A 14,130-nucleotide genomic window follows, 5' to 3' on the forward strand; every position below is an offset into this window, starting at 1 on the left:
AACGCTGTTGTTCTGTGATGAGAATAATTCCTCGATGAAGAAAGATACATCGAGATAGGTATCTCTTCTCATATATTATTTTGTAAATTCTATGACATCACATTAACCAAAGTGGAACATGAGATTCTAGTGAAGTGCTTTAGTTACCTAACACTTTGAGCTTGATGGTGGCTGATTTGGAGCCACTTGCGTTTTCGGCAGTGATGGTATAGTCCCCTGAGTCTTTCCGATTCACGCTGAACAGCTCCAGGGTACACAGGTTCCGCTGCATGGCCATCTTGATGCCTTCCGATACTTTCAGCGGCGTCCCATCCTTCTTCCAAGAGACTGTGGGCATTGGTTTACCAAAAACAGTAGCATCCAGGCAAACATTAGTTCCAGCTTTCACAGTGAGCAAAGATTTCATAGCCACACTCAGGTCTATCCTGGGAGGAACTGGAAAGAAATAAGATTAAAGGATTTAATATATGCAAAGCTATATTATATAATGCTTACTGATAAAAGTGGGAAATTCATATGCTGTCTTTTTCAAGGTGGGATTTTTTTTTAAAGTAACTTATTCATTATAAAAGAAATGCCGAAATTTGATAACACTGAAAGTATAAAGAAAAAAGTGAAGATCGCCCATCATTCCAGCATCCTTAAAGCTTCACTCTTATCATTTTGGTGCATTTCTTTGGCATCTTTTTTTTTTTTTTCTTTGCTGTACACGGGCCTCTCACTGCTGTGGCCTCTCCCGTTGCGGAGCACAGGCTCCGGACGTGCAGGCTCAGTGGCCATGGCTCACGGGCCCAGCCGCTCCGCGGCATGTGGGATCTTCCCAGACCGGGGCATGAAACCGTGTCCCCTGCATCGGCAGGTGGACTCTCAACCACTGCGCCACCAGGGAAGTCCTCTTTGGCATCTTTTTGTGCCTGTGCCTGTGTATGGTTAAAATTATGCAGTCCACACAGTTTTGTATCCTGTTTTTTAGTTTAGCATATTATTAAGATTCTCCATAATCATAATTTTTAGTGTCTGTATACAAAGTACCTATCATTTTACTTGTCCATATTTCCATAGGTGTAGATTTAGTTTTTTATTAGGAGAAATATACATTATGAGTGCTGTCCGCCTTTGCCTGTAATGTTCAACAGAATCTTACCATTTTCTGCCACGATAGTCACTGGATCAGAAGGTTCAGAAGGCTGGCTAATGTTTACCGCAGTCTTGGCAATTGCTCTAAATTGATACTGAGCATTCTCTTCTAGGCCAGTAGCTGTGTACTCTTCCTGGGGAATCTGGTGAGGTGAAGTATTACACCGTACCCACTTATCACCAGGAAGTTGGCAAGCTTCTACGAAATAGCCAGTAATTTTGCTGCCTCCATCATGCTTTGGACGGGCCCAGATGAGGGACACAGTACTCTTGGAAACATCAATAATTTCAGGCTTTCCAGGAGGATCTAAAACCAAAAGAGATATTCTCAGCATTTATCTTAACAGCAGAAATTTTAAACTCTGTGTTTCACAGTATCACCCAGAACATATTCCTGAATGGAAATAGTAACCTTCAGAAACTCCAGGATTCAAATGTGTCCTCATAATACTTAAAAAAAAAAAAAATTACTCACCAACTGGCGTTCTTGCAGTTACATATTCAGTTGGTTTGCTGGGTGGGCTGGCTCCAGCTTTATTTAGGGCATAGATTCTGAATGAATACTCAAGGCTTTCTACCAGGCCAGCACAGGGATATTCAGTTGACCGGACAGGGGAATCATTAGCTTTCACCCAGAGCAAACTGTTTCTTTCTTTGCGTTCAATCAGGTAGCCGGTAATGGGGCTCCCTCCATCACTGTCTGGTCTATCCCACGCCACAAATATGCAGTCTTTGTTGACTTTAGTGACTCGTGCATTCTTGGGTTCACTGGGAACATCTGGAGATGAAGATCAGGGAAATATCAGTTTCTAGTCTAAGTAACAGGCTAGAAAGAAAACACAATTTTTTTTTTCTTCCGGAAAGAAACATACCAAATGGGAACTCAGCCAGCATCTTTGGAGATGTGAGAGGCTCTGAAATGCCAAATCGATTCTCAGCACGGACCCGGAAGATGTACTCTTGGCCTGGGATCAGTTTTCCAACCCTGCAGGAAGTTTTTGTCACTGAAGCTAGCGCTGTCACCCAGTCACCCCTGCTCACGTCACACTTCTCCAATATGTAATTGGTGACGTTACTGCCTCCGTCCTCCAGGGGGATGTGCCATGACAGGGAGCAAGCATCGGCATCTATGTCAGAAATGTCAAACGGAGGCTGAGGGGGTCCAGGAGCGTCTGCGTGAACCGAGAGGAAAGAAATATAAGAATAGGGATTTGACTGGAAAAAATGTTTCTGATACTCATATTTGGGTGGCCATTTGTCTAACACGTAACCTACCCATGACGATAACTTTGATTTTCTGAGTGTCTGTCCCAGAACTGTTTTCTGCAGTGAGGCTATAGTAACCGCTGTCTTTCCTAGTAACATCTTTTATGATCAGAACTGAAGAATTGTCTGCTTTATGTACTGCCAGGTGGCTGGATGTGACAACTTCATCTTCTCCTTTTTTCCATTTACAGATGGGTTGAGGCTTTCCATACACATGGGCTTCAATTCGGAGTTTCTTCCCAGCTTTGATAATAATTTGCTCTGGCATAAGGATCTTGGGTGGCACTAAAAGTAAGATGAAGATACATTAATTTGGCAGGGAGGTTAAATTTCCTCTGGTGGGGAACTATACTAGTGCTTTTCAAATTGTGGATTGCAACCCATTAGTGGGTTCAAATTAATGTTTGCATTACTGCTAATACTTTTTAAAGAGAATGGGATTGAAATGAATTGAGAATATCTGAGGCCAGCACACATGATAAGAATGGGTGTTGCTCTAAGAAACTTTTTCTAAGTCATATATATGTATATGTGTCCTGTGTCATGATTTAAGGTGTATTTACTACCTGTTGTGGGTCCAGATGTTTCCAAACCACTGTTCTCTACTATATTTCAAGTATTTCTGGAACTAGATTCTTCAGGGATAAACATCTACATGTCAAAAGAAAATCCTCATAAACTTTTATCCCATGGAAAATGACTCTGACTACTTACACAGCTGTGCTTTGGCTTCATACTCTCCCTCAGCTTCTCTTGGCAAACTAACTCCAACGGCATTTCTGGCCGCTACCCTAAATTTGTATTTCTTTCCTTCCTTGAGGCCGGTGACAACAAGGCTGAGGTCTTTCACCACCGAGTACTCTATCCAGCGGCCTGCAGGCAGCTCTTCTTCTCTGTAACTAACGATGTAGCCATCCACCTTAGCGCCTCCATCGCGCAGGGGAGGTAACCAGGCTAACGCAGCGCTGTTCTTTGTCATTTCAGTAACTTCTAGTTTCCTGGGGGGATCCGGCTCACCTAGAAGAAAAAAGCACCCAGGTAACCTAATCCATCCCTTTGGAAATATGCATGTTTTCATATGCCACTTGCTTCAAAGTATATGGAAACTATGGTTCGGGATGTTGAAAATAAAAAGGACACGGATGAGTCAGATCAAAAAAGTCTTCAGTGAGTGAGTTAGATATTTATTTGTACTGTTTAGGTTTCTACAAGTGAAGGCCCTTTCATTAGTGGAGTAAAATGTTTCGGTATCTTGATTTTGCTGAGGTTGGGGACTGGAGTTAAAAGGAGGGAGAAAGGATGTAACTTACTTAGAGGATCTGTTGCGAGCACTGGTTTGGGGATGTCTGTTGGGACGCCGGGGCCGTACTCATTGACAGCAGTTACTCTGAAGAAATACTCAGTCCCAGGGACAAGATTGGTGACGTGGAAGCTCGTTTTCTTGACTTCTGGGGTGACTGTCGACCACGTCTTTCTATCTGCCTCGCGTTTCTGCACAATGTAATGTGTCACTTGTCTCCCACCATCGTTCTCGGGAGGGGCCCAGGAAACGTGGCATGATGTTTTAGTGACATCCGAAACTTTTAAATCAGACACAGGTCCAGGAGTATCTGTGAAGGACGACAAAATCATATATACGAGTCCCCTCAGCCTCCTTATTAACCAAGGCATTTTTGAAGGGGAGGAAGACACTTGTTTATAACCCACCTAATACTCTGACATTCACGAACACGGCCTTTTCTCCTGCCAGGTTCACAAGCGTCAAGGAATATTTTCCTGAGTCATCACGGGTAGAATTGGGGATGACGAGGAAGGCCATAGTATCAACCAGATCAACTTGTCCCTTTCTGACCACGTTATCAATACCCACTTTTCGCCAAGTGACCTTAGGGGCTGGTCGCCCTCTCACTATGGCAAATAGTCGAATAGGGCATCCTGCTCTCACTGTGACCAGTTTTCTCATGCTGGCGTCCAAATCAATCTCCGGAGGTTCTGCAAATGACACGAAAGTCGTCAGTTGACTTCAGAATGTGGGGAACTCATGTGAGAAGTGAAACGTGAATGAATCAAGTGATAACATAGGGCCTCACCTAGGATTTCTTTAGGTTTAATAGCGTCCTTTAGTTCTGCAGGGCACCCAATGCCAACTTGGTTTTGGGCACAAACCCTGAACTCATATTCCTGGTTTTCATCCAAGCTGGTCACGGTAAATTCCATGTGAATGAGTTGCGCTGCAGCACTACACCTTTTCCAGCCTTCATCAGGTGATGTATCTGGTCTCTTTGGTCTCATTTCCACAACATATCCAATGATTGGTGCGCCACCGTCATACACCGGTTTTCCCCACCCAAGAGTTATGGAACTTTTGGTTGTATCAACCACTTTGAGATTGGTCGGTGGACCAGGTGGTTCTGAAAGTAAATTATATAAGGATAAATTTACACATGGTTAACAACTACTAGTGATACGTTAATGAGTAATTCTATATAGTCCATCCTTAATTAACCACAGATAGTACATTCAATTTCTCAATTAGTCCTCCTTATTTTCCTTCATAAAATTAGAATCTACCATTGTTTGTACATTTTAGGCGATTTGGTAAAAGATCTATTTGGAAAACTACTGGCTAAGATCAGTTTCGATGCTGTGGATTTAACTTATTTGTCTAATACCTCTGTGCCTGAGATTAAGAGTTGGTGTAATACCAGAAAAAGCAAGAACATCATACCTATGGGGTCTTTTGCCACCACTGGCCTTGATGGCAAGCTTGGTTCTCCAATTCCAACTTCATTTTCTGCCTTGACACGGAACTGATATTCATGTCCTGGGAAGAGATTCTGTACTTTCAGACGTCTCTCAGGGATCGCACTCTTGTTGACAGGGACCCATCGTATTGAATGTTTTTCCTTTTTCTCCAAATAGTATCCTGTGATGGACTTTCCACCATCATATTCAGGTGGCGTCCAAACCACAGTCATCTCTTCTTTGCTTACTTTAGTGATTTCTGGGGGGTCAGGGCGACCAGGTCTATCATATTTGGTTTTTGCAATGACTGGTTTACTTTCTGTTGGAGGCCCTGTGCCTATTTTATTTTCTGCACGGACTCTGAAAATATATTCATTCCCTTCTATGAGACGTGTTACTGTAGTACCAGGTGTTAAGATAGTAGCAGAAAAGGTAGACCAAACCATTCTCTTGCTCTCACATTTTTCTAAAATATAATTTTGGATTTCACAGCCACCATCGTCCTCTGGTGGATCCCAGCGAAGAGAACACCTATCACTACACACGTCAACAATTTTCAGGTTTCTTATAGGTCCAGGCTTATCTAAAACATTGACAGTGGCAAAGGCCACAAAACTGCCAGCTGTGTTAGTTGCTGTAATTACATATTTACCACCATCACTTCGCTTTGCTTTAGTAAGAGAAAATTTAGATGAATCACCACTGGTAGCAATCTTGACCCTTGGTGATCTTGTTAAGTCTGTCGCGTCTTTGTCCTTGGTCCATGAAACTTCTGGAAATGGCTTGCCTCTAACACCTGCCTCAAGTCGAATGGTGTCCCCTGCTTTGACAGTTAGCACACCACTTAATTTCAGATCAAGTACTGGTTTCTGCAAGTCTTCCTTTACAACAACTTCCTCTGTCTTCACCCAGTCACTTTCCCCACCTTCATTCTTCGTTTGCACTCTGAACTCATAAATCTGGTTTTCAACACATTTGTCAACCATGTAGTGGGTTTCTTTAATGCTTCCTTTATGCACTCTTTCCCAGTCATCAGAGCCCTTCAGCTTCCTTTCAACGTGATATGATAGATTTGGGCTACCACCATCATAATCAGGCCGCCTCCATTTTAGGTAGACAAATGTCTTTCCTTTATCTGCAATATGAAGGTTTTCAGGCTCACCTGGTCTATCAATAGGGTTAATAGCCAGAATTGGGGTTTTTGTTTCAGTGGTTGGCCCAACACCTACTTTATTCTCTGCACAAACTCGGAAATAGTATTCATTGTTGGCTAAAAGGTTGGCCTTGATTGATCGCTTAGTGACATCTGAAGCAACAATTGACCAGCCTTTCTGGTTTGGTTTGCGATATTCCACTATGAAGTTTGTTATTTCTGAGCCACCGTTATCTAGAGGGTTTTCCCAAGAAATTGTACAGTTCTCTTTGGTTACGTTGCTGATCTTTAAATTCTGGCAAGGTCCAGGTCTGTCAAGGACATTAACGATAGCAGAACCTTGGGCATGTCCACTGCTGTTCTTAGCTGAGATGATATACTTGCCATGATCAGCTCTAACAGCTTCTTTAATTTGCAACTCAGCACGAGGTAGATCGTGAATTAGGTCCACCCGCTTTTCTCGGGCCACTACTTTGCCTTCCTTGGACCAAGTTATGTCTGGTTGAGGTCTGCCTTTGACCCGAGCAAGAATGCGGATAGTTTGGCCCACTCTAACGGTAATAACATCACGACAGGTAACATCAAGTTCTACTTCTGGAGGATGAAGGATGTCCTTTGCAATCACAGATTCTGCTAGTTCTCTTGGCTCTCCCTCTCCCACAATATTAGCTGCCTTTATACGGAATCTGTACTCATTTCCTTCAATTAGTCCAGGTACCCTAAAGGCACATTGCCTGATGAGTTCATCTTTATTAATTCTGCTCCACTGTGTTGCTCCAGCTTTCTGACATTCCACTATGTAGCCCAGAATGGGGCTACCACCATCACTGAGAGGCTTTGTCCACACCAGGTCAGCTGTTTCTCTGGTCTTGTCTTTCAGCTTAGGATTAATAGGCGGTCCAGGTGGTTTGATGGGCCGGCAAGCTTTTATTGGATCAGAACTTGGGGACGGATTGCTTAGTCCTGCAAGATTCTCAGCAAAAACTCTAAACTCATATGTATTTCCCTCATAGAGTCCAGTCACTCTAAACTTCATGTCCACTAGAGGTGTTTTGTTGACCCTCATCCATTTGCCTGTTACTTCTCGACGTTCCACATAGTAACCAGTTATTGGACTGCCACCATCAGATTTTGGCAGAGTCCAAGACACTGTTGCAGCATTTTCAGTAATGTCAGTAACTACTGGTTTACCAGGAGGAGATGGAGGACTAAACTTATGTTTAGCAACAGTAGGTATGGAGTCAAGGGGAGGGCCAACGCCAATCTTATTCTCTGCTTTCACTTGGAAGACATATTCACAGCCCTTCTGCAGATGTAGGACTTTTAGCTTTGTCTTACTGCTTCCTGAAGAGACAACACCCCATGTGTCTTTCTTTGTGTCTTTTTTCTCAACAATATAATTTATCACAGGGCTTCCTCCATCATCCTTAGGTGGCTGCCATGAGATAGTCATATGTTCAGGGGTAACTTCCAGAATATTAATAGGGCCTGTTGGTGGACCAGGAACATCAAGAACAGTAAGATGTACAGACACTGTTTTGGTGCCAGCTGCATTGGAAACTGTGATCTGATATTCCCCAGTGTCTCTCCTTAAGCAGTTCTTAATGGTGAGTACTGATGAGAAGTTGTCAGTTTCAACTGTATAGTGTTCATCTGTTTTAATCTCATTCCCATCGGTTGTCCACTTTGCAGTAGGAACAGGTACACCTCTTATAATGGCAGGGAATCTGACTGTAGTTCCAGCTTTTACCACAAGGCCTTCAATTAATTTCACATCCAGCTCCACAGATGGAGGCACTGGAAAGGAAACATGAGGAAATTAGATTTTGATTTTCACAATATGAATAATTTAAAAAAGAAAGAAAATAATTCCAATCAAAAAATTACCTAGTTTTTCTTGACATTCTATTGGGATAGTTGTGTCAGGAAGACCAAGACCCACAATGTTTTCAGCTTTTACACGGAATCTATAGGTCTTCCCTTGTTGTAATCCAGTAACAACACACTCTAAGTTTGTCACAGTCTTGAACTTAATCCAGTCTTGGGTGCCCTCTTCTTGATATTCCACCAAATATCCAGTGATTGGAGAGCCACCATCACGATCTGGCTTATTCCAAACAAGGGAGACTTCAGTCTTGTCAACATCTACATGGTGTAGGTTCTTGGGTGGCCCTGGAAGATCTTTAAGAAGAAGAAGTTATGATGAATAAACAATCTTCTCAAAACAGTAAAACAGTACTTTTGTATCCAAAGAGAGCAACTTACATAGGGGATCCAGAGCCTTGATGGGCTTAGATGTTTCTACAAAAGGACCATGTCCATACTGGTTCTCAGCAGCTACTCGGAAGAGATACTGATTGCCTTCAGTAAGATGTTTAGCATAGTAGCTCTTTTTCTTTGATGTAGTTGAAAGAGTTGACCACTGGGCACTGGCAACATCTCTCCTCTCAACCACATAATTTGTAATAACAGAACCACCATCATCCAGTGGTTCCTTCCAAGTAAGGTAACAAGAATCTTTCCTAATTTCACTGACTTCCAGATCTCTAGGTGGCCCGGGCTTATCTGAAAAGTGTTAAGTAGTGCGGTTATATAAGTGATTTAATCCAGATAAGAACTCAAAATGTATTTAGAGTTACTTTTATACGCTATTGCATTAAGTACATCACAAGTACTAAAATTCTTACCTAATACAAGTACTTTTACGGAGACAGTTTTTGAACCAGCTGGATTCTCCACTGTTAAGGAATAAATTCCACCATCTTCATGGGCAGCATTACAGATTTCAAGCTTGCTACCAACTGGAGTAACATCAATTCTTGCTTTAGTTGGAGCCTCTCTGTCTTCTTTTTTCCAAGTTACTTTTGGGAATGGCACTCCTTTGATGACGGCACTAAGTCTTAGAGTATCACCAACCCTTATGTTTTGTTCTCTTGCCATGTTGGCATCAAGAATCAACTCAGGGGGTTCTAGAGTAAACAGAACAGTACTTACAAATTTGTTTTGTTAATATATTTTACACTTAAGCATAGACAATGAAACCTGTCTTCCTTGCAAAGGCAGCTGAGAACATTATACTCACCGAGTCTGTCTTTTACTAGCACTGGCTCGGGAACATGAGCTGGATCTGATTCACTGGCTACATTGACTGCTCTTACTCTGAACTTATAGGATTGACCATCCCGAAGACCAGTGACTTTATAGGTAGTTTCAGGACATGACTCAGGAGCGTGATTGGCTTTTTTCCATTCTTCATCTCCAACTTTCTGGTATTCAACAATATAACCCAGAATCTTGCTCCCACCATCATGACGTGGTGGCTGCCAGGTTAGATCAACTGAATTATGTGTTGTACCTATTGCTTCAGGATTAATAGGTGGACTTGGTTTCCCTACATAATAAAAGAGAAAACCAAAAAGGAGTTAGAATATAGCTGAAAACAAAGTTGGATAAAATGAAAGCTGAAAGAATGCTTTAGTACTATACCAATTGGATCTTTAGCAAAGACTGGTTTGGATGGTGGGCTTGGGTCTCCAATACCAATTTGGTTTTCTGCAGAAACCCGGAATTCATACTGACACCCTTCTAGAAGATCAGGAACCGTAAATTTAGTGTATGGATGGATAGGCTCTCTGGTAACTCTAGCCCATTGTTTAGACATAGTTTCCCTCTTTTCCAGGATGTAGTTTGTGATGGGCTTTCCTCCATCATTTGGCTTGTTCCAGGTGACTAATGCAGATTCTTTGGTAACTTCTTTAACAGTTGGCTGGTCAGGTGCATCAGGAACCCCTATAACAAACATTAGCAAAATATGTTAGGAACTTAATTCTTCCCGTTAACAATATCAAACATTGAATCACTGAAAAGAAATATGATGCATACTGAAACGATCTTTGGCTTTCATTGAATCAGACACCAGAGGGTCACTTATTCCATACAGATTTTCAGCATGTATCCGGAAAATATAATCTTTTCCTTCAAGCAGTTTAGAAACTTTGCATGTTGTTTTAGCACTTGCAGATGTCACAGGCATCCAAACCTCTTTGCCCACTTCCTTCTTCTCAATAATATAATTAGTAATTTCACTGCCTCCGTCATCTAAAGGTGGCTTCCAAGAGATAACCATGTAATCTTTGGTCACCGCATCAAAAACAACTGGTCCTACCGGTGGTCCAGGACGGTCTGAGGGAAAAAAAAAAAATCACACCACAAAATGTTATTTCAACTTCTGCTTTGGAAAGAACAGAATGTCTCTAATTCTTGCTAAATAATACTTACCAACGACATTAACTTGACAGAAACCTTTCCTGGAGCCTGTACTGTTCTCCACAACCACACAGTATTTGCCAGAATCTGAACGCTTGGCCTTGAGCTTCTCTAGAGCAAGTGTTGTTGGCGAGGTCTTTATATGAGTGCGATCATCTTCTAGCACATCAACTTCATCTTTGAACCAAGTAACCTTAGGCTTTGGTTTGCCTGAGTAACGGCCAGTGAGGGCAAAAGCTTCACCAACTCGAATCGTGAGTTTATCTCTGAAGTCGAGGTCAAGCATTGGAGGAGCTGAAATGTATAATTGTAAAGGAAAGTCAGTTTGATGTCTTAAGGTAAACCTATAAGTGTACACGTTTTCAAAGTGTAAGCTGCATTTGACACATACCTAGCTCATCCTTGCAAGTGATTGGCTTGGTGCAAAATGATGGTTTGCCTTGTCCAACAATATTGACGGCACTGACACGGTACTCATAGGTATCACCTTCTTTTAAGCCTTTCACAGTGTACTTCCTGCTAAGCAAGTTGTCATTTGTAACTTTATGGAACTTCTCAGTTCCAATGAGACGGCTTTCTAGGACATAGTTGATAATTTCGGATCCGCCATCATACTTAGGGGGATTCCAAGTCAAAGCAACAGAATCTTTAGTAACTTCTTTGACTTCTAGGTCTTCAGGACGCTCTGGTACAGCTGCAAGTGTGGAATGACAGTGAGACAAATGTCATGTTAAGAATGTAATAGAAAATGTAGTAAATAATGCTTTTTGAGGATTGCATTTAAACATTAAACTATTTGTTTTGATAAGTAACAAAAGAAATCTCAACATAAAATGAGTAGAGCTGAAAGGCACTCAATACAATCTAATTTCCAGATGAGGAACTAGAGGTTCATTGAGGCCAAATAATTCAGCAAAGTCCCCCAGAGTTGGTAGTTTTAATGCTTTTTAATTTATTTTAAAAAATGTTTTGGCCACGCCACACAGCCTGTGGGATCTTAGCTCCCTGAGCAGGGATCGAACCCGCCCGCCACCCCACCACACTGGAAGCTCAGAGTCCCAACCACTGGACTGCCAGGGAAGTCCCCAGAGTTGGTAGTTTTAGAGTTAGGAAAATACTTCATGTTCATGCCATTAAGTTGGAAATTTAAAAAAGAATCCATGTAGTATTACATGGGAGGATTTGAAGAATCATATATATTCCCACAATCTCTTTCACAGTCACGTTCAAATACTACCAACATCAGAGACTACGTATTTGCCTAATGAATGCTTGCCAAATGAATGAAATGTTTGGCATTTGTGTACCTACTTTGTCACTATAGTCTTCTATTAACTGAGTGAAGAAGTGACTAAAGATGAAATTGTTTTAAATTGTACTTACTTATTGGATCTCTTATGACAAGCGCATCTGTTGTCTCAACAAACGGGCCCATGCCAATACTATTTTCAGCTGCAATTCGGAAAAAGTAGGGTTTTCCTTGAATGAGACCCTGGACGGTGGCATTATGTCGGGTAACTGTGTATGTCACTGGGGTCCATGCTCTGTGGTCATCTTCCCGCTTTTCAATGACATAATTGGTGACTGGAGAGCCTCCATCATCTTCTGGAGAAAACCATGTCAGTTTGCAGGAGTCGTTGGTTAGGTTGTGAGACAGGAATGGTATTCCAACAGGACCTGGCACATCTGGAAATAAGAGGAAAAGGTTTTCAGTTGTTTGACATCAATGGACTGCTGGGCTCAATATTTGTTACCCTCTGTTTTTAAAAGGGAGACAAAAATGTTGTTATGGAAAGAGTGAGATTTTGTGTTTATTAATTGTTTTTCTTTCCTTGTGTCTATATTCAACCATATTTTTAAATGAAGTAGGTTTGCAGTAGTTACTGGTTGCCCCTGCTTTAGTAGAAACTGAAGGAACAGTTTTATACACACACACACATATATATATATATATATACACACACACATACATACATACATACACACACACACACATATACATTTTTTTTTAGTCATTTGTGAGTCAGATAAGAGGGCAATGTTGGGAGGAAAATGCACAGAAGGAGACAGGAGAGGGGTGAAGAGTGGCATGACTACTTTTGTGTCCAGTTTACTCTCCAGAGGGGAAAGGGGGAGAGAATTTTTTTCTGGGTGACCAGTGAATCTGAGCAGCACGGGAGACCCCAAATCTCAGAATGACCTTTGAGAGGTTTGGAATTTAACCTGGAAGTATACCAGTTCTTAAAGTAATAGCCATTGGACAGAAAACTGTTTAGGAGTTTGAAACAACCTAGAAGCTTGAAGGACCATTGCTCAATGAGATCTTTTTCCTCATGCCATTTTCATTAATGAAAGCAAAACCTGTTTTCGTAATATTATGTTCAATAGAGAACTGGTTATTTTCACACAAAAACGGTGTGTTTGGAGTATGGTTGTGCCTAGAGATGTGCTGAGAGAGAGATCTAAGTGGCAGGGCTTCACTGTCTGAGCAAATCACTGGAGTAGAGCAGCCAGTGAGAGGCATGGACAAGGCTCGTAGAGTTCAACTCGATAGTCAGTGACTAGACATGCAGTATTGATAACCAAATATGATGCTTCTCTTCAATTAGAACACTGACACCTTCAAAGGGATTTTTGTCTTACTATAACTGACAGGTCCTATGATGTGAAAATGGTCAACCTTATCAAACTGTTAAACATTCATGGACATTTGCAGGAAAGCTGCTTTTATGAAAACTATATAATAACATAGTAAATGCTTATGGTGGCATGTTATATAAAAAGGCAGCACATAAGACTTTATAGTAGGAGTACAGCCATATAAAATATGGATAGGATAAAAAAAAAAGGAGGAAATTTTAAAAAATGCTAATGGTGGTCTATGGGATTGTGGGTGATTTTTCTTATTTTCCAAAATATTTGTAACATGGTTTTTAAAAAAAATAATATAGCTTTACTGTAGATGAAATAAAGTGTTATTTTTTAAAGACACGTGGACGAATTGAAAGTTGTTACCTAATACATCAACGATAATTGTCTTCTTTCTTTCCCCCCCTGCATTTTTGGCAAGAAGAGCATAGACGCCTTGGTGGCTCCTCTGGCAATTCTTGATGACCATGGATGAGCTAATGGCTGTGGTCTCAATGGTGGCCTCTTGAGGTAAAGCTCTTTCATTCATACTCCAGGTAACGGTTGGAGGAGGCTTGCCAGATACATAGGCGATGATCCGAATCACCCCTCCAGCATGGACCACAATTCTGTCTCTGACGCTGGCATCTAACTGAAGGTCAGGTAATACTGGAAAACAATTGAAAATAACAAATGTGCTTTTCATTTCCAATCCAAAATGCAAATATTGATAAAATAATAGAAATATTAGTAAGTACCAATTCTGTCCTTCATTTCAATGGCATCTGTGACTTCTCCAGGTTCTCCGATGCCGGCAATGTTGACTGCTCTAACTCTAAATTTGTAGAATGCTCCTTCTTTTAATCCTGTCACAACAAGTTTTGTTCCTCTCACTTCTTTTTCTTTAGCCTAGGGAAAAATCACAAGCATTTTAT

The 14,130-nt window shown here is 41.4% G+C and overlaps 1 protein-coding gene across 3 annotated transcripts in view; it reads right to left on the reverse strand.

Moving 5' to 3' along the window:
* The window catches only part of TTN (titin), a gene marked incomplete at both ends in the record, with an annotated part of 282,756 nt that overhangs the window by 56,854 nt on the left and 211,772 nt on the right, over window positions 1-14,130 (reverse strand). For all 3 annotated transcript variants that reach the window (XM_079710139.1, XM_079710137.1, XM_079710138.1), the window contains 21 exons: window positions 148-435; window positions 1,145-1,444; window positions 1,613-1,915; window positions 2,010-2,309; window positions 2,413-2,688; window positions 3,118-3,420; window positions 3,714-4,013; window positions 4,111-4,395; window positions 4,494-4,814; window positions 5,132-8,098; window positions 8,189-8,482; window positions 8,567-8,866; window positions 8,989-9,270; window positions 9,384-9,692; window positions 9,788-10,090; window positions 10,184-10,483; window positions 10,580-10,861; window positions 10,959-11,261; window positions 11,951-12,253; window positions 13,583-13,864; window positions 13,954-14,104. In XM_079710139.1, the coding sequence (XP_079566265.1) occupies window positions 148-435; window positions 1,145-1,444; window positions 1,613-1,915; window positions 2,010-2,309; window positions 2,413-2,688; window positions 3,118-3,420; window positions 3,714-4,013; window positions 4,111-4,395; window positions 4,494-4,814; window positions 5,132-8,098; window positions 8,189-8,482; window positions 8,567-8,866; window positions 8,989-9,270; window positions 9,384-9,692; window positions 9,788-10,090; window positions 10,184-10,483; window positions 10,580-10,861; window positions 10,959-11,261; window positions 11,951-12,253; window positions 13,583-13,864; window positions 13,954-14,104 (8,752 nt within the window). The remainder of the gene's footprint in view (window positions 1-147; window positions 436-1,144; window positions 1,445-1,612; window positions 1,916-2,009; window positions 2,310-2,412; window positions 2,689-3,117; window positions 3,421-3,713; window positions 4,014-4,110; window positions 4,396-4,493; window positions 4,815-5,131; window positions 8,099-8,188; window positions 8,483-8,566; window positions 8,867-8,988; window positions 9,271-9,383; window positions 9,693-9,787; window positions 10,091-10,183; window positions 10,484-10,579; window positions 10,862-10,958; window positions 11,262-11,950; window positions 12,254-13,582; window positions 13,865-13,953; window positions 14,105-14,130) is intronic.

This window comes from Hyperoodon ampullatus (genome assembly GCF_949752795.1).
Source record: "Hyperoodon ampullatus genome assembly, chromosome: 8".
Taxonomy (NCBI): Eukaryota; Metazoa; Chordata; class Mammalia; order Artiodactyla; family Ziphiidae; genus Hyperoodon; species Hyperoodon ampullatus.